Source organism: Meleagris gallopavo, chromosome 2, assembly GCF_905368555.1.
Source record: "Meleagris gallopavo chromosome 2, MGAL_WU_HG_1.1, whole genome shotgun sequence".
NCBI classification, from domain to species: Eukaryota; Metazoa; Chordata; class Aves; order Galliformes; family Phasianidae; genus Meleagris; species Meleagris gallopavo.
The window spans coordinates 84,058,182-84,079,161 of NC_139405.1; the positions used below are offsets into that span (position 1 = coordinate 84,058,182).

At 34.8% G+C, this 20,980-nt stretch overlaps 1 protein-coding gene across 1 annotated transcript in view; it reads left to right on the forward strand.

Moving 5' to 3' along the window:
• EYS (EGF-like photoreceptor maintenance factor) overlaps positions 1 to 20,980 on the forward strand; it is a 765,389-nt gene that overhangs the window by 72,475 nt on the left and 671,934 nt on the right. The window contains exons 6-8 of the mRNA XM_085217834.1: positions 2,503 to 2,662; positions 14,686 to 14,790; positions 15,071 to 15,210. Of these exons, the coding sequence (XP_085073960.1) occupies positions 2,503 to 2,662; positions 14,686 to 14,790; positions 15,071 to 15,210 (405 nt within the window). The remainder of the gene's footprint in view (positions 1 to 2,502; positions 2,663 to 14,685; positions 14,791 to 15,070; positions 15,211 to 20,980) is intronic.

Consider the following 20,980-nt stretch of genomic DNA (forward strand, 5'->3'; position numbering starts at 1 on the left):
CTTCTTCAGTTGCCTTTTGGGTGATGGTAAGCAAGATGGAGGAAAACTTTTGTTGGAAGTGCATAGCAATGGAGTCTGCACATGTTGCAATGAGAAAAATTCTGAGTAGGTTTTAAGAGGAAATTGTTCACAGTGAGTGTAGTTAAGCACAGTTGCAAGCTACCCAGAAACACTGGAATTTCTATCCTTAGAGTTCTTCAGACCTCAACAAGACATGATCCTGAGTAACAAGATTAAAATTTTAAGTTGATCCTGCTTTGAGCAAGGGGCTGGACTAAATGACCTCCAAAATTCTATCTCAACCGAAATTATTCTGGAATTCTAGGGGTTTATAACGTGTTAACATACAAAATAATGTTTTCATAGGTTTGTTTGGGGAAGGTTTGTCTACTTAATGACAGAGGTAGATGTGGCAATCAATATAGTTAACTAAAACAGTCCACTTCTTATATCTATAGTCCGCTTTCTTATATCTATAATATCAGAATAGAGTAGTTCAAATGGAACTACAAAGGGCATGAATCCTAACTGTAGCCAATCCAGGGCTAAAAAAAAAAAAAAGTTAAAGCATATTAATGAGAGCATTATCCAAATGCGTCTTGGTCACTAACAAGCCTTGGGCCTCAACCTTGTGATAAGTAAATGCATTATTTCTAGTACTCAGTCTGAACTACTTCTGGTGCAGCTTTGTGCCTTTCCCTCATGTGCTACCAATGGGTAGGGGCTGGCACCTTTCTCTTATTTTTCTTCTTCTAGAAATTGTGAAGAACAATAAAGTAACATATTGGCCTCCACTTCTCCAAACTAGGCAGTGACCTCATCCTCTCCTTGCAGGGATATACCTTCCAGCCATTCTAGTAGCTAAATAAATTGTTATTCTTTAACACTTGTGGTTAATTTAGAGTTTTCAGTACTGTGAAAATGCCTAGAGTCTGTGTAGGTCACTAAGTTCCTTGGCAGTTACTGGTTCCTGAGATCAAGGTTATCAGTTTCATGAGCGTTTTGAGGGAAATCATTACTGAATCAGGCTGTTCATTTCTTTTTAATCCATCTTTGCTCTTCAGACTTAATGAGTTGTGCTATTTTGCTCTTTTATGGTGGGGGAAGGGAGGAGGGAGAGGAAGAGAAGGAGACTCTCCTCTTTTAATGTTGCATTAGGGTTTTTTTGTATTTTGCTGGTTATTCTTCTGTATTCAGCAACATATTCTTTGCATTTTCAATGCCTTTGTCCTTTGGGAACATTTTGTTACTTGGATGATGTGCAGCTGCACACTCCTCTGCCCCTTTGCTGATCACACTGTGTACATATAATGTAAAATATATATCTCTCATAGTATTAAAATATTGTTATTCTATTGTTTGTAGTGTTATGTACTAATCAAGTTTGATTAGTATATAAGTAATATTTGAAGGTTGCAGAGGACAGTTTTCAGAAGCAGAGGACAGTTTTCAGAAGCAGAGGACAGTTTTCAGAAGCAGAGGACAGTTTTCAGAAGCAGAGGACAGTTTTCAGAAGCTAATATAATCTTGTATTCCAATAAAATATTTTCAGTGCTTTTTTTTTTTTTTTAGTTTGTTTTATTTTACATACAAGCCACTGTCTTCGGCTGTTTTTTAAATGTTGTGTCTTGATCCTTGAAGGATATTCAAGTAAAAAGACTTTTCCAACAGTTAATGTTATTTTCTCTTTTTAAAGATCACTGGACAACTCTTTTCTATACTGCTTGCTGTTAGTCACTCTCAATGATCTGATTATTATTGCTACATTGTTTTCAAATTATTAGGAGTAACAGAAAATTACAACTAAAGGCAATTCTTGGAATATTAATTATCTGTTTGTTCTGATGTTCTAGCTCCTTATTTTGTGTAAATTAAGCTCTTTATCTGTAATTCTGTAGTCATTTCCCTCCCCCCTCCAAAAAAAAAAAAAAAAAATGTAATGGGCATGCAGTTTGTGCAGACTAACAAAAATATTTCCTTCACCCTAGAATGGTTTTTTAAAGGAACAGCTCCAGCCTTGTACTCAGATATTTCAAGTAGCTTCAAATCTTCTCCATTCCTCTGAAGGAATTATTTGATTTATTTTATTTAAGAGATATGGTCAGAGTACATCACGCAGTCTCCCGTATTATCTTGTCTCATAATTGGTTGGCACCATGTTTGTCTCATAGGCTGTGTTAGTATCCCAGTCTGCTTTGACTCTCACCTTAAAATATCTTCTTCTCTTCCTGTGGTTCTATCATTACTGTCAGTAATTCAGCGTTTCCATTTTCTCATGTGCCTCCTTTTCCTACACTTTTTCAATATGGTAGATGTTGAAACTCTTTCGACATTCCAAAATAATGGAGAATATTTTAAGCTGTATTTTTACACTGTATTTTATTGTACTTTTAATCTGTAGTGACAGAGATGACAAACTTGTACGAACACACTGCATTCCCCTTTCATGTTTCAGGTGGTGCTGATGTTTTTTAACTCTATTACTAATTTGTTAATATCTAGTGTCTCTGTGCACCTGGCTGGACTGGAGAATTTTGCCAAGTTGCTGAAAATGCATGCTTAATTTACCCAAAGAATTGTTCTAATGGATCTACTTGCATCGATATGAGCCAACTGGGAGAGCAACCTTTGTTTCAGTGTTTGTGTCCTCGTGGTTTCACAGGTAAGTATGTATTAGATTAGTAATACCTAATACTTCACTACCTAAGGTAATAAAATCAAATTGTTTAATGGTAAGAATACACAGAGGAAACAGGCTACAAACATACTGAATGCCACTGAAAAAGAACCTTAGATGGTTATAACTATCAGCGTGCCTTTTCACTTTGACCTTGTTGCTTGTGTGGATTGCTTTTATTAGTTCTGTATTGGGTTACTTTTTATTAGCATGTTAACCAAAACTATAGTTTTGTTAATAGTAATGCTATTTCACTAGGACACTTGAAGACTTTTGAGGTAATAGTAAGGCTTCTCCTGTACAACATAGATTCCCAAACGGAAGTATTACAGTCTATTAAACATAATAAATGTATGCAAGTGCTACAGTTTAATCTTGCTAAACACAGAGTTATGTCTGGGTTCAAGTAGAGGGGATTTCAGTTGTTGCTGGAGTCACATCTTACTTTCAGGGTAATATTCTTTCCTTCATGGGATTACACTATAAGAAGCTCTTTACATTTTAATGAGTCGTACTTCTTTCCCTTTCATTTTTTTTTCTATTCATAAAAAGCAAATACTCCATTCTTTCTCCTCAATATTTCTTATTTATACATGTTTATATCACTTGTCTGAAACTGAAAGAAGGAAGGACAATTCAGTGATAATTTTGGCAGGACTATGCAATTCTGAATTACACAGCATCTGCAACTACAAGAGCCATTGCAGTTTCACATCTAATTGTCCTTAATTGTGTTTATAAATTATCAACAGTACAGCTGCAGCCTTTCCATTAACATTTATATCATATTTGGAGAAGACTTATCTTAGTGAAAACAAAGTATGACATGGTACAACATTCTCAGCTGTCAAATGCAGCACGTTTATTTAAAAAGCAGTAAAAGCACTTCATTTTGATTTCATACTCTTTACGGAAGTCTTTACAGAAACTTAGTATATGCACCCAAATGTGATTTTTAAACTACTTTTTTTTTATCTGTTTGTATGTAGAATACACTTTGGATAACTAGGGGAGAATACATATTTGATTTAAAGGAAAACAGGAGAGAATGAAAGGTTGTAAAATGTTGTTATTTTAGTGAATAGATAGCAGACTCATTTGATCTTGTTGTAAAGAAAAATAAAATGAACTACAATTATTTTTCTGTGAAAGGAGAAAAAAACATTTTTTATCTACAACAGTCCATGTAAGCAACACAGCTTATGACATTGAAACAATGCTTGTCAGCAGTTTATCAAGTTTTACAGAGTACACCAATAGTCCTTGAAGAAGCTTCCTGTAATTAATTACTAACTTTCTTTCTGTGTAGAGCAATCATATTGGCAAGAATTGATTGGGCATGTTGGATGCTTCATTTAGTTAGTAGAAAAATCCTTTAATTAAAGTAATCTTACTTCTGCTAAAATGGACTGCACCCCAACCAAACCTGCAGACAAGAATTTAAAGTACTCTAATACTATACTTTTTACTTCAATTTTTTTTTTCAGAAGTCTCATTTATGTTTGTCCAGAGATTCATCTGCATTTTTCTTTTCAAATTCCTACTAATTTCCACAGATTTGTTGGAAATAAATATAAACAGATAAGAATGAAAATTGCACCACTGGGCTATGCAAGTGGTTTGAGACTCTTCTGTACAAATAATCATTGACACCATAACTGCTAATGTCCAAAGGAAGATACTGGATGTCAAAGATCCCACATTTTTCACAATCTAGTCAAGATGGTGCTTACAACAGTGAATAAATCAATTATATGATTTTAAGAAATGGGTTCTATTTGGTTAAATCCACATCTTAAAATCATTTTATTCTCCTGAATTGAGTAACTATATTGAAAGATATCAATTGGGAAGAGTCTTTGCATGGTGCTAACACCCAAATCATGCCTCAGAGTTTTTCAAGAGAATACACAAACCTATCCAGGAGAGCTCTGAACACTGGCTTTTCCTGGGGTTGTTTAGTTTACTGGTATATATTAACCTATGGGCCCTGAAGATGCCCCTATAGATGCGTTGTCTTTCCTCAGCACAATGAACAGTTTAAGAATCCAGGATAACTGATGGCCTTACAGTCATCAAAGTTACAGAAGATGTTGGATGTCAGGATCAAGTCCCTGCTCTGAAATATCTGTATTCTTTCACTCATCCAAGGAATTGCCCTTCAAAATATTTGGGTAAGGTCTCTACTTTATGTTGATATTATAAAACTCTCAAAGGAAAGCCTTCAAACACATAAAAAGAATTATAACACTTCTTCCACAGTTCTATACTAAAGGTGAGCAGGTTTAAAAAAAAATAAATAAATAAAAAAAAAATAGTATAATGGAGAATCCAACTTTACAAGAGTGTAACTTGAATTGCACTAAGGTGTATGTCTCAGAAACAAATGCTGTCATTTCAAGCTTTGTTCACTATGTTTCAGGTGTTCTCACTGCTGTCACCTTTAAAAGAGAAATTGTTAACGCACAGATTCCAAAGACTGATCTTTGGAATTAATACTGCAAATTGACATAATGGCATAAAAGGAAACACTTGCAAGTATAAGAATTCACTCAGAATACCTCTAATTTTCTTAATGAGAAGAAAAGCAGAACAGATCACTGCTTTGAAGAGAGTTCAGTTTTCTGTTTAAGAAAGTTTGGTTGTAACTGTTGGGAACAAAAATAACTCGGGTAATGCAATCTCTTTAGTGGATGTCTAGAAATGTTTCCTCCTGTTTAATATTCCTTTTAGAATAGGGTACAGGTAAATAACATTAGTAAGGTGAAAGTCTAATAGTTTTAAGCTAGGGTATGGATTTTTACGGAGATCTTGTACCTTAGAAGATAGTAAGCTGAATTATGAGAAAACACTGGAACATTAGTGTTACCACTCCATCAAAAACATAAAACAGTCCAAAAATAAGAGGATGATGTTAAACTGAACTGTCATACTTTGAGGCAGATGAACACTGGAAAGCCTGGAGCGGTCAGTCGCACAGAATGGCCTGGGTTGGAAGGGACCTCAAGGATCACAAAGCTCCAACCCTCTGCCACAGGCAGGGGCTCCAACTTCCCCATTTGATACTAGACCAGATTGCCCAGGGCCTCATCCAATCTGGCCTTGAACACCTCCAGGGACGGGGCATCCACAACCTCTCTGGGCAGCCTGTTCCAGCACTCACCATTCTTCATAGTAAAGAACTTCCCCCTGTCATCCAACCTAAATCTTCCCTCCCTCAACTTAAAACCATTTCCCTTTGTCCTGCAGTTGTCAACCCTTTCAAAGAGTTGATTCGATTCCTTTCCTATTTGCAGGGCTCCCTTTAGGAATTGAAAGGGTGCAATGAGGTCACCTTGCAGCCTTCTTTTCACCAGGCTGAACAAGCCCAGCTGCTTCAGCCTATCCTTCAGCCTATCTTTGTAGAGGAGCTGTTCCAGTCCCCTGATCATTTTTGTTGCTCTCATCTGGACTCTCGCAGCATATCTCTGTTTTTCTTGTACTGATGGCTCCAGACCTGGACACAGTACTCCAGATGGGGCCTCACAAGAGCAGAGTAGAGGGGACAATTGCCTCCCTGTCCCTGCTGGTCACCCCTCTTCTGATGCAGCCCAGGTTACCATTTGTTTTCTGAGCTGCTGGTTCATGTTAAGCTTTTCATCCATCAGGTCCTCCAGATCCTTCTCTGCATGGCTACTCTCAAGGACTACTCCTTCCAGTCTGTATGGATGCCTGGGGTCTTCTGGCCCAAGTACAAAGTTGCTGTGCACTTTGCTGTGTTGAACCTCATTAGGTTCACCTGGGCCCACCTTCCTAGCCTGTCAAGGTCCCTCTGAATGGCATCCCATCTTTCCACCATGTCAACCACACCAGTCAGCTTGGTGTCATCAGCAAACTTGCTGAGGGTGCACTCCATTCTGTCGTCGATATCATAGGTAAAAATGTACCATACTTATGAAAATTCCAGGCAGATTGTGATCTAACGTAGATAAAGTCAACTTCTTCCTCAGGTCTTGATTTCTGAAAGAAATATTGAGCCTACTGCATTTTTTTTTATGATGGAAACACATTTTCCCCACTTGTTTTGTCATGCAGCAGTTGCATTAAAAAAAATTTGAAAAATGGTCTGATATTTCAACATGAAATGCAGTATCAATATTTAAGTTCTGGCTGCTTTTTAAATGGAAAAAGTCACTCCCAATGCACATTGATGTTTATGAATATGTTTGTATTTAGTAGTGATATAGTTTCTTTTCATTTCAGTGTACAGTGAATGTATTTGGTCGTTATCAACAAGAAATAATTTTGAAAATATTCTTGTTCATTGTTAGTTATATATTACATGTTTAGCTTAAAGGTGCTGTAATTTGTAGAAAAGCACATCAATGTTTATGGGTTTTTAATTATACATTATAATAAAATGTGCTATTGAAAGATCATGCCTTTAAACTTGACATACAAATTATTCTAGCTGGTACATCTGCTCATGAACTCCAAGTATTACTTTTTTCTGTCTTAGGTGGTTGCAAAACAAACTACTACTACCACTTTGTTCTCTTTCTTTCGGTATCCTATCAACCTGCCCTTTCTTATTTTCTTAAGGCACAAAACTCCTAAATTTATTCTCAGGGAATGTGGAGTGCTCTGACAGATATAAAGCCAGAAGAGATTGGCAAGGTAAAGAAACTCAACAATGTATATTCTTTCCTTGTTTACTCCTTTGGAGTAAGACTTAAAAATAAATTAAAAAAAAAAATAAAAATCTGGATCTCTTCTCCAGGGATAGTTACATCAGTCTTTCAAGAAGAACAGCAGTGTACTATTCATTCTTATTACACAGTATAAAAGTCTGCTGTAAGTGACAAGGGGAACTAGGAGATTGCAGCTTACTTTCAACGCCCAGGAAGACAGCAGGAGAGACAGTATGCTTTCACATAGCTATACATCACCCAAAAATCATCAAAAACAGGTGGGAAGTCTGCCTTTTCTGTGAATTCCATCTAAAACTCTTCAGGACAAATTGTTTGAAGTGTTTTTAAATGCTATTACTGTATAATAGCCACAGTGATTTTTTTTTTTTTTTTTTGGCTTTTCAGCTGAGCCTGTGTTGATTAGCTTCTCCAGTATAGCAGTTCAAATCTTACCCAGGTAAAAAACTATTGATAGTGCTATAAAATCACCTGATGATGGCCTTAAAACAAGAAAAGATGTGTACTGTATATGTAAATATAAAATGTTTAGAATATGTACTAGATAACTGAACAACACTATCACGTGGCCTTAGTGACAGGTTTGCTTACACAGCTAATCTTTGTAACTCTATTTTATTTATTTAAAAGATACTGGTCTTATTCATTTTTTATCCTGAATTCTTTCTATAGAGTGGAAGTACATTAAATGAGATTTACAGTTCTTTGAAGAATTTATCATGAACATAGTGATACATAGAATTATCAAGTAGACATGTACATAAACCCCACCATTTGGCATAGTCTGTTGTATGTCCACAGAAGCTAGATTTATGCTGATGTAAGAACTAATTATTCTAGGCTTTTTTTTTTTATCATTTCTCAAGCTTTGTGTTCAGTTTTTTCTTAAAAAACAAACAAGCAAACAAAAAAACTTGAAATGCTATATATAATGTTACAACGTGGCAGACTAAAGGCATGTTTGCCTGTTCATTCATGCCTGTTCATTCATACCTGTTCTTGATGTCTTTCATTTGATCTAAGCACTTTTCATAGGCATTGCGAACCTGTCTGCTTTTTTAACTTCTTATCCACAACCAATCCACATTTAACCTGCATTCACATTGTAGGCTTGTATCCAGTAGCAACAGTTTTAATAGTTCTGTCTTCACTCTATCAATATTATTTTCAGGGTTTGTCTCTCTGAATAGCTCAGTTTTACTTTTCTTTTTTCTTTTTCTTTTTTTTTTTGAATATATTTGCTTCTGCTTTTTCTTCCCAAGACATATCTGACTTTTAAAATGTTTAAAATATTTCACTTCCTTAGATCTTTTTCCATTCATATACCTTTCTAAGTATTTTCTACCAATTCAGTGTAAACTGTATATATGACTGTGTTGTTTAATCTAAGTCTAGACCATTTATAACAATATTAAACAGAATTAACATCAGGTGCTATGGCAACCCACAAACATATACTTCCATCCTAGTACACTGACATTCATCATTATTATAGATTTATAACCTATCTCATTTTTTTAAAAATCCATAATTCTTGTGTCTAAATAATTAGTCAATATATTCAGGGATTTTTATAACATTTAGAAACTCTCAGTGTGTAATTCCTCCTGGATAATTACAGAATAGGCATTTTTAGGAGCAGAAACTTTGGCTGTGCAAATGAAGTTGGCAAATCTGGTACTCATAATATCCTACTCTTGGCCATGCCACAGTTGTAACAAAAACACTGGTGATAACTGAATTTTATGCTTTCTTTAGGCAAAGTAATCTTTACTCTTTAGGCAAAGTAATCTTCTTTACTCCAAGTAATCTTTCATTAAATCATTTCTTACTGATCAATGTGATCTCTGGTCACTTAAGAGCTATCTTTACAGCTCCACACAAGTACAGCAGAAAAATGTGTTAGAATACCTGACCTATATTTATGAAATCAAGGGCAAACGCTGTCATTCTCTAGCACAGTTAATCTGTAATCCTGTCATTCCTCTGAGAAAGAGAACACCATTGTCATTTTTTCATAGATGGGGGCTTGATATGCAGAGATTAAAATCCAAATTAGCTTTGTCTAATTTTAGGTGGTCTCAGCTGAAAACATCTAATAAACCTAGGAACTACACTTAGTTGTACAGTAATCTGAAAGAGAAAATAGAGAAAAAGAGAAAAAAAAAAAAAACAACTTTAAGTAACAAGTCTAATTGATATCTCCTAGTGTGAACATCTGGAAATACTATTGTTGAACATGTAATTTTTCCCTAAGAAAAAATTGTCAGCTACAAAACAGTGTTTTTCAACAGTGTCATGACCATCAGCTATGTATTTTCACCAGCAAGGAACAAGAGTCTGTGTGTTCTGCTCATAAAAATATGCATGTCTGTCCAGAATATGGCTTGTCTTTCATGTCACTATTGCTGCTGCTGAAACACAGCACCTATTGCTTTGCTGTGCTCACATCCACTGTTCATTCTCCTTAAACATTTAGCATCAATGAATGTCAATGAGTGTAATTTTTCCTGCATGTAGGAATTCAATTCCATAATTTTGGTTCATATGCACTTCCCTGAAATTAATCTAATTAGCATCCAGCCAGAAATATCAGTGCTCTACTAAATGCATTCTCTCCACCTTGCTCAGATAGGTGGAGCATCTTCATGTCTTTTGGACTCTATGGGAGAGTTAGGAGAGCTGCAAGATCTGGAGAGAAAAGAGATTGAAAGGATGGAGTTATCTTTACCAGCTAGGTGGGGTGCTCATTCAGGAAGTCTCATTCTCTGTGAGTGGCTCTGTGTGTAGTGTTTCTGTATTTCTTCATAGATCTGATCCTAGAATCATTATATTAAGCTCAAATCAATTAGCATTCCTGAGGAGCTAGCAGAAACCATTCCCATTCAATATTAACTAGAAAAACTATATCATTAATAATTATTAATGCTATATTTTTCTTGGGCTTACTGACTGTAATTCCTTTATCCCAGAAGAATGACAGGTTTTTAAAGTGTGCCCATATTAAATTCAAATTTTAAAAGAAAAATTTGATGCTGTGCTATAAGATTTTGTAATTTCAACATTTAATTATCTACTTAAAAGCACATCATCAGAAAAAGGGTTTAAAAAATATTAGCTTCCAAACACAGACTTCAGATATTTTAAATTATTTCTCACTGTCCCTACAGATTTCACAGTCTAGCACTTACTCTTTGTTAAGAATTAATTTCAGGAGATAGAGGTCTTCCTTTATGAAATGTTTTGCAATCTGAGACTGAAAATCTTTGCTTCATTCTCTCCGTAAAAAACACTTAGTCAGTCATTACTCAACTAGGGAGACCTCTACTGAGCTTCTAAAAACCCTGAAATATACATGATATTGAAGCCAGATGCTTAGTGAAAAAATAAAAATCAAGAGAAGACTTCTCCCCCCACCCCCACTCCTACTCTGGGTTTTAATATCTATAAAGACTGGATGTTTGCTTCATCCTTGTTATTTCTTTCTTTTCAAAATATAACTTTCCGCTCTTACCACAACTGTTTTTATTGCTCTCTGCACAAACCTATTGCCCTTTATTTTCCTCTATTTGTTTTATTCTCAAATAAATTATTAAAAAAAAACTTAAAATGGAGGCAGAGATTTCTTTGCATACAGCGTTTAAGATTTCTTTGAAATGGTCAAAACTTTCCATCTAAGTAGCATTCAGTAAACTCTTAGATAAAAACTTTTAAAAAGCAATTAAGAAATAAATATTGATGATTCCATAGATGGTATCATCCTTTTCAAGTATTTGTGAAATCCAAAATTGGAGATGGAAGGTATTTTGGAAATAAAGTAAGGAGGACTTATATTTAAGACCACATACTTTAATAAAACCAGTATTAACAGATTACTTCTATAATACTAGTGTAGAAAAATGTGCATTCTAAAATATTTTGCCATTTAAGAGGGTAATATTATTCATTACCTTTTGTAACATTTTCTGAAACAATTCCTATGTTCTGAGAAGCATATATGCAGACATTATATCATCCAGTAGCTCACATGTAGAGGTCAACATTGAGTAGTACAGGTTCTATGTTGAATGCCTATGACTTACCTAATAAAACTGTTCAAATGTTTTGTAATTAAATATTAGGATAGATAGCCAATGCTGTAACTAATTAAATATGATATATTTTTAGCAATTTTTAACTTAATTTAGTCTCAACAGATTGTTTAGATTCTATGTGTAGTCAGTGGAGATTATCTAATTGTAAAATTCTCAACACATAAAACAATATTTGAAATTTCTCCTTCAAGAACTTATTATTTGCTCCTCTTTTTGATGCTTACCTATATAGGGAGTCTAGACAGCAATAATTTTATATCAGAATAAAATTATGTGCTCTTGTCCTACATAATTCTTAATTTTCATATTTGTGGTAACTTCTAGGGACAGATTTTTCATGGAGGCTATAATACAAATCTTGAATTCTAATGAAGTCAACTAATTCAAACTTGCTAGTTCAATTCTGTAACTTACAGACAGGCAGATGCTTTTACCATCTGCACATGTGAATGGTTGTCAGTCCTTTATTTCTGCTTTTTTTTTTTTTTATTTCGTTAACCAATTCTATTTTATTTGGAAAAGCACAAAGATTAATTGCTATGTCTAGACTGATCTAAAAATATATTTACTATACAGTTCAACACAGTTCCCAATGAGAATGAGGAAATACTTAGAACCACTGAACTTCTAGTGAGTCCAATAAAGGTTACTGTAAGTGAATTTAATGTCTGTCAAAATAATTAAGTATAAAGTTGCTGGAAGTGGAAGAAATCATATTTTAAGTGCCTACAATGTGGATATCTGTATGTCTCGCTCCAATTTATAGGAGGCAGATGAGGTTCTTTTAATATTATATACCCGGCGTGAGATTAAGAAACAACGGTTCAAATGTTGGTCCGACCAGTTTATTATAAATCTTAATTAGGGAGATGGGGAAGGGAAGGACGGACATTATTACGAATTAGGGTAATGGGGAAGGGAAGGAGGGCGATAGAAAAGATAGGAAAGAAGAAGCAAGGAGTCTGTAAGCAGCAAGAGGGAGGGAGATAGTCACCACCATGGATCCAGCGTTCGTAGTTCAGTCACTGATCTTCAGTAGTGGTGGGTCGTCGGGCATTGTTATTCTGTTGACGACGACAACGGCAACGACAACGACGACGGTGACCATGGCGATGATGGCCCCTTTTCAATGCTTTCAATGTGGTCGAGTCAGCTGCCTTTGGAGTGACAGCTCAAATCCAAAGTGGTTGAGTCAGCTTTCCTTGGAGTGGCAGCTTCTGGCTCTGGGATCTCAGCAGAAACTCCTTTGTTCCCACTTTTTAGGCCTTGCCAGCAGATAAGAGGGAGCAGGGATGCCCATCTGCATCCTGTTTTTCACAGGACACGATGGTATCATTCCCCAATTTTCCCATACTAAGCTGGAGCTATTTAGTCACAGGCCAGATCTTCCGCCAGTAAACACTCCTGAACACTCTCTTTCGGAGGCAAGCAGCTTTCAAATGTTCCCAAAGTGATGTCGATTGTCACACAGTAGCACCCATTATTTGGCTCCTCAACAAATCAATCAGAGTCTTATCACAATAAATACCTCAGGAAACAAGCTTTGAGCCAAAAAAACAAAGAAGGATTCTCACACTGTATCAAGATTGTCACTCTGTTATCTGCAGATCCTGTGGGAAAAAAAAAAAATAATAATAACATTTTTAAGGACTCCAACCTTCTAATCTGATTTGCATCTAATGCTTAGGATGAGACATCAATTGCTAACAGTTTGTTTTTTTGTGGCCTATAAATATATGGATGTAAAAGCCAACATTTCAGCAGGCAAATCTTAAGTATTTGTGTCTTTCTAAAGAATGTATGTTTTGTTTAAAGTTCTGGAAGGGAAAGGAGTAGAAGATAGGAAATTGGAATAAATCAGTCTCTGGCTTCTAACTTCAACTGTCACCAAAATATTTGCTTTCTTATGTTTCTGGTATTATCAAATTAGTAAAGTAGTTATAACTGGATAAGTTTCATTTGTCACTGAACTTGCTTAGTTCAGGGTTAAATGAAACCTTTAGTATATCAGTAAAAAAATGAATAAGGATATTTTTAAAATAAACAGTAAAATAAGCAGTAAAATCCTTAACAACATTATTTGCCTCCCTCTTTGTTTCTTGCACCTGCTGAACTTATTCCTGATAGAAGGATAACATTCCTAATTGCACACAAAAATCTTGTTTGAGTTATATGAGTATTGAAGTTCTCAATTATTCAGCCCTCACTCACTATGAAGTGATAATTAGGCATTAAAAGCTAAGTGGATTACTGTGGAGATCTCTCCTGACATCCATTTAACACTTAATCAGATCTTAATACTATAAATTATGCATTTCTCAGCAGTATTCAGATTCTAATAAATTTTATAGCAGTTTGGAGTTACTAGGTTTTCATGACCTCGCTGTGGCAGTGAAAAGTTGCAAAGTTTGCTTAAAGGATTCAGTTTGTATAAGGATTTCAGTTTTGTACCAAAATAATTCTTTAACCTTGTTTGATCTATACTAATGTTTATTCACAAGGGCTTTTTGAACAATTCGATTTCCCCTTCATGAATAAATACGAAAAATGGATCAAAAATCTTTACTGAATGGGGCCAGCCATGACAATGAACTTCCAGCTTTCCTTTGCCAATGTTACCTTCCTTACCTTAAGAAAATTAATGGGAAAAAAATAACATATTTTCTAGGAGATAACATAACTTCCTAGATGCATTCAGTTCATTTCACAATTAAAACATCTATTAACTTTTTTAGCCTTTCTTTTTGTCAATTGTATTACATAAAATCATACTTTATAACTCTTATCCTGGCTCCTTTTTTTTTTTTTTCTTTTTTAAACTATTAATCACAGTAATATTAGATGTATTTAGTTACCTTTAGTATCAGTACAAAGTGAGTAAATTGGAATTTTGTTAATGTAAGGTCAAGTTGTCCATAGCTGTCTATATAATGTTACTTATTGCATTATAGTAAAAAAACATTTGAAGCATCTAATTTCCTATTGTCTATATTTTTTTTAAATTTCAAAGCGTGCATATAATTTTTCTATAAATGTTTAAGTTGTCTGGAACCTTATGCAAGATTTTAAGCAATATTGCAGAAAGATTATTTAAAGTAACGGACATTTTACCAATGTTATTAGTATGGTTTGGTTTCTTTGTTGCATTTTTGTTTGTTTGTTTACATTTTTACATTAAATTCAGTCTTAACCTTGGTAAGATCTTTTTTTTGTTTTTCAACCCCAGGAGAATTCTGCAAAGTGCAAATTGATAACTGCAATTCCAACTCATGTGAAAATGGAGGAGCATGTGTTAACTATGAAGACCATTTTAAGTGCATTTGCCCCATGGGTGAGTCGATGCAAATTTATAGTGTTTTCTGAGCTGAACAAGAAAATGCTATCCAAATATCTAAGTTTTAAAAGTAGGAATATAAAAATAATTTTTAAAATAGTGATATATCTGAATGTCTGCAAATAATATTTTATGTAAAATCTCACTTTTTTGCTTTACTTAGGAAATGAAACTGCCAAAATACTTTAGTAGAGTGGTATTAACTGCTAACACCGTGAACAGACACAATGTCAATATTGTGAATGAACTGTGATTAAACATTCTCTTTGTGGTGTAGGTTTTGAAGGTGAAAGATGTGAACTGGATATTGACGTCTGCCTATTCTACAATATAAGCTGTGCCCCAGGAGCAGTGTGCATGAATAAATCTCATGGATTTAATTACACATGTTTATCACCATGTATTGGAAACACAGAGGTAGGATAAAGTGATATATTCCCTCCAGTGTTTTTGGGAAACCAAACAGGTTATTCTAATTGCAATGAGCTGACATTACCCACAGCTTATCTAAACACAATACAAATACTCATTCTCATTATATTCTTATGTTAACCTTCTTTCCCATGTAACACGTGAAACCAGAAGCGCATGACGTGACTAGTCTAACCACCACCAGACAAACTTCATGCTGTCTGAGTTCTACCTGTCTTATTTGTTATAGGTTTATTTATTGATGTCTCCTGTTCCTTACTTTCCGCTATGTTGTGAAACTTCTAAGAACTTGAGGCAAAAATTCCTTGAAATGTCCTGATGTGCTTAAAACTTATTAGAGAGAAAGCTGATGATGAATCGATGCATAGAGAGAAGGACAAAAACTGCATTTCCACAGACAACGTTAAATACTATGATCAGAAAAACAACAACAAAAATTAAAACAAGACTAACTGTACTGTAAGGAGTGATGACAAAAGGTTGAGAGATGACTGTCACTTGATGAAAGACTCAACATGAGCCGGCAGTGTGCGCTTGCAGCCCAACAAAGCCAACAGTATCCTGGGTTGCATCAAGAGTTACCAGCAGGTTGAGGGAGGTGATTCTGCCCCTCTACTTTGCTCTCATGAGACCCCACCTGGAGTATTGTGTCCAGTTCTGTGGCTCCCAACACAAGAAGGACATTGAGCTGTTGGAGAGGGTGCAGAGAAGGGCCACAAAGATGATCAGAGGGCTGGAGCACCTCCCATACAAACACAAGCTAAGAGAGATTAGGCTCTTCAGCCTAGAAATGAGAAGGCTTAGGCGGGACCTTATAGTGGCCTTTCAGAACCTGAAGGGGGCCTACATGAAAGCTGGGGAGGGACTTTTTATAAGGACATGTAGCAACAGGATGAGGGAAAATGATTTTAAACTGGAAGAGGGTAGATTTAGACTAGATATTAGGAAGAAAATCTTTACTGTGAGGGTGGTGAGACACTGGAACAGGTTGCCCAGTGAGGCTGTGAATGCCCCCTCCCTGGGAGCATTCAAGGCGAGGCTGGATGGGGCTTTGAACAACCTGGTCTACAGGGAGGTGTCCCTGCCTATAGCATGGGGGTTGGAACTAGATAATCTTAAAGGTCCTTTCCAACCCAAGCCATTCTATGATTCTATGATATGAAAATGTAATTGGAAAACAAAATTAATCCTAAGTGCTGACAGAATATATAAATGATTTTACTTTATTTTATTTTATTGTGCATTCTAAGAATTTTATAAATAATTGAGTTAGATGCTGATAATATTTAGGTCAAAATTGCATCCAATATGGATACAGATGTATTTAAGAACTTTATTTAGTATGTCCTCCTCACTTCCCTTTAGTGACCCCTTCAGTTAAGTCACTGGTTTGGATAATATTCCTAATTCCACCATAACAGGGTAGACTATAGGCCCAGGCCCTTGAGTTACAGAGATTTTGGTACGTGATAAAGTGAAATATTGTAGCTCCTTTTCATTATGATAGCTATTTTACCAGCTATGTAGAGAATGCCATGTACCCCTTTCAAACAGCTGCTTACAAATGATAACCAGTGTTTCAAAAGCTTAATCAATTCTTTTATTGAAATACATTCAACATAACAATATACTATATGGAGCAAGCAATGCATTTATGAAGAAGCAATCAACATTTATGTCACCTTGAAGTCTGTGGTTACACACTTACCAATGACTACAAAATGTATTGCTGAAATACCCACTGGCTCAAAGGTTTGTATTTAAATTGTTCAGCATCCGGTAAATTTTAACAATTTCATAATTTAAATTGTCATACTGAGTGCAAATTTATTGTACATGGCATAACATTATAATGATGTAATAATTATTATGGCTAGTTAGGATGGGAAGCGATGGTGTGCCAAGGATGCTGATGAGAGCTACTGAAACATTTTATTGTAATGCTTGCTTTAAAGCCCTCAGATATGTAATTTGTTCATACAAACATTACATAGACTGTGTGGACTATACATACACAAGTATCTATCTCTTTATGTTCCCATTCTACAGGCCACTTGTTTTAGCCATAATGCCAATAATTAGGAAATTTTCTAATAGGAAAGGGAACTAAAATGAAGGAATTATGTATCTGTATTTTATTTGTTTTCTTCATCTTTGGAATATACGATATTATATTTACAGTACTATTCTCTTGCTTTTTTCAGTTCTTTTCCATTTCCATTTGTACCTTAGATATGCTGAACTGTTTTGACTCAGTTTGTACAGTCAGCACAATAAATCAAAAAGAATGTTAATATTTCTCATGTAAATTTAAGCTACTGGGGTTCTTTTATCTTTTTATAAACATATAATGATACTAACATGAACTTTTTTTCCGCTGGCACAACATTTAAAGTGTTAAGGTTATTTTTCTTTGAAATACATCTACTCAGTACAACATCAAAAGGAAAAAAAGAAAATATCCCTGTCTCATTAGAATGTAGGATATATGTTATATCCCCCACCATTTTTATTAATAGGAATTCATAGAGAATTGCTAGGAACAGCGGAAATAACAAATAACTCTATTGCAACATGCTAGTCCAAGGTGGAGTAGGCAGAAGAACAAGCTTTACTGTGCCTTACAGCATAGCTACAGGAATAGGCTAATGCCTTAATTAAAATCTTATATATCTTTAAAAGAAAGAGACAGTTCCCTTTAGTATTACATCAGTTTAATTCTTTCTTTTGTTATCAAAACATATGACAACTCAGTAGAGAAACAGGCCAGTGAGTTGTCTGATTAAATTAATCCTTGGAAAACATACAATAGGGATAAGCTAAAAAGACATTTACTATCAAAATCATTGTCAAAGCTGGTAGCCCTATCTCAGGTTTTAGTATGACAGCCAGTTAGTGAACTGTGTGCATTTTTGATTTTCCACATGCATTTAGTTGGTTGCTCACTACAGACTAATAGTTGTCATACCTGAACGATATTAATTTCTTCAGCAGAGGTTAGCATGGTATCCACAGGACATTCCTGGTATTTATTGTTTGAGGTTCCACCCTCACAAAGTCATCTATGTCAAAAACAGGCAGTGACAAACTTTGAAAATATTCAGGCAAACATACAAGTGTCAGTAGATAATCAGTGATACCGAGATTTTGAAAAATACCAAAACATCTACATTGGTAAGAAAATTATCCTGTCTCGCAAGAGAAATGATTGATGTCATAACTTTAAAGTGATTTCAACATAAACACTTCATCAGCTACTTGAATGTGTGTTAAGCAATAGGACTAGAGGGAATGGCTTCAAGTGGCACCAAGGGAAATTCAGGTTGGATGTTAGGAAAAATTTATTGTCTGAAGGAGTGGTCAGGCACTGGAATGGGCTGCCCACGGAGGTGGTTGATTCACCATCCCTGGAGGTACGCAAGAAACATTTAGATGTTGTACTAAGGGACATGGTCTAGTGGAAAATACTAGTGGTAGGTGGATGGTTGGACTCAATGATCCTGGAGGTTGTATATTAACTGTTGAGTCATGGCCTGATTGAGAACTTGGGGAAAGGACTGGGTCAGCCCTGGGAGCATAGGTGATGGCAATTTGTGTGTGTGACTGCAGGCCTGGCTCCTCTTCTCTTAGACCACATTTAAGGGCTGACTGCCACTGTGGATGGATCTCTAGTTGGAGATCTTCCTTTGTGACGTCTTCCCCTGTGAGTCTAGATCTTCAGAGACTGATGAGCAGTCCTTTTTCCTTCCCTTATAATGCCTTTCCATTACATTTGTTCCTCTGGCATTATACCTCTTATATCACCTTTCCATCATGTTGATCTTTCTGAATGTTACAGAAGTCTTTTCCGATCTTGGTGATTCTATGATTCTAAAATTCTACGAAAAGGGGAAAATGTTACTATTTCAGTGTTTCTCACTCTTTGTCTAGAATAGGTTTTTATGAAAACTCTGAGGCACAGCTTCCTCATCTGTAAAAGTAAAACAATCATATTAATTATGGAATGATTATATAAAATATAGATGCTTGTTTCTTTCTTTTACCTTGATATATTTTACAGATGTTTCTATTAATACTTTTTGTTCTTCTGTCACAGCAATTTACATTATTAAAAGATGAGTTATCTTAAACTGTTTCACTGAATAAAACTACAAACTAATTTGTGAAATCACTAATGAGATAATATCTTATAGAAGTCTAAATCTAAAGACTAAGGATTCAAGTGATATTGGAAATATGACCTCTCTCACTGCAATTTGAGTAGCTTTTCAATTTAATTAAAAAAAAAAAAAGAGTTAGAGACTTCATATTTGCCCTTTTGAAGTTATTTTTTCCAGACCTCGCCATCCTTGGTAGTTGGACAAACAAATGTGTTTGCTTTTAATAGTCATTGCAGTGTAATATAAGTATGAAGTGTTTATTTTTGAATTACAAAGTGAACGAGGAAAGAAATATGCAAAAAAAAAAATTAAGTATACTAAATTAACACTGGGATTTTTCTTACTAACCTTGAAATTGTCCCTACAAATAATTTTCTTCTCAGAAAAATCTCTGCTGCTAGTGATGCATGTGACAAGAAAAACATAGCTTTATTTTTGAATAAGATGTTAACTTTGCATTTCTGACACACTACATATACTGCTCTATTTTGTGCAGTGTTTTTTTCTGATCTCTTTAATTAATTTGTACCTAAAGAAAGGATTTAGGGCCTCAGATCTTGGTGGCTTATTCAAGTCATGCCTTGTTGGCTCAAGGTAAGTTTTTCAACATTGTAAAAAGAGAAAATACTGAATTGCTTAACAGAAGTTTCTTTTTAATTTTTTTAGGAGATTTTATCACAGAAATTTGGAACAGACTGTGAATCATCAGCTGTTTATCTTTGAGAACTTGAGAGTTAAAACAGGAGAAGTAGGGAAGAGCAGACAATGCTTATTCTTAAATATTCATATACATAAATATATTCAGAAATATTTTTTTTACCTATGTATTGGAAGCTAATTATGAACAAAACATTTAATTTTCTAAAAATAAAGTGAAGTTTAACATAAATAGAAGTGCAAGAGGTGAATTTGAGATAGAGTTAAATCTATAAGAAGTTAAATTAAGCAGAATGCCTCCTTCCTACTGATTATATTTTTCCTTTTCTGTTTTTCATATTTTGAGGGAGGTCTTTTTAGCAAATATTTCTTGAAAATTAAACGTTTACATTTTAGTGAGTTTTTTGTTCATTGATTGATTTAAGGAAATCATTTTATCTACGTAAAGTATCATTAGTCCAGGAAAGAACATGGGGCAGAGGAATCAAAATTACACTTTGAGAAAAATATGAGTATCTGTGTGCAGATGCATTTGCAGTAACAGCGTCTGAAGACTGTAATAGCTATATGCCTGAAATGTAGATTTAAAAATAATAATAAAAATCACTTTCATTTAAACTGTAGGGAAATCAAAGAAAAGTATTCAGGGAGAACTGTTAGGAAGTAATTATTGCACTGGGATAAGATTCCTCAAACACATTGTATTGTCTTTAACAGTGGACAATAAGTGTCATGTGGAGAATACATAGCCATGTAAGTGGAGTTACTTGCCTTACTGTAAAGCTAAAATAAAAAGAATAAAATGTAATCATGTAACAATTAATTATCTTTCCTTTCTGTAGTAACATTTCTTGTTTGAAGGAACTGATTCTGCTTACATTTTTTATCAAGGCAATGTACTAAGGTATGTTTATTTACAGCAGAAGCAGTATCATCAC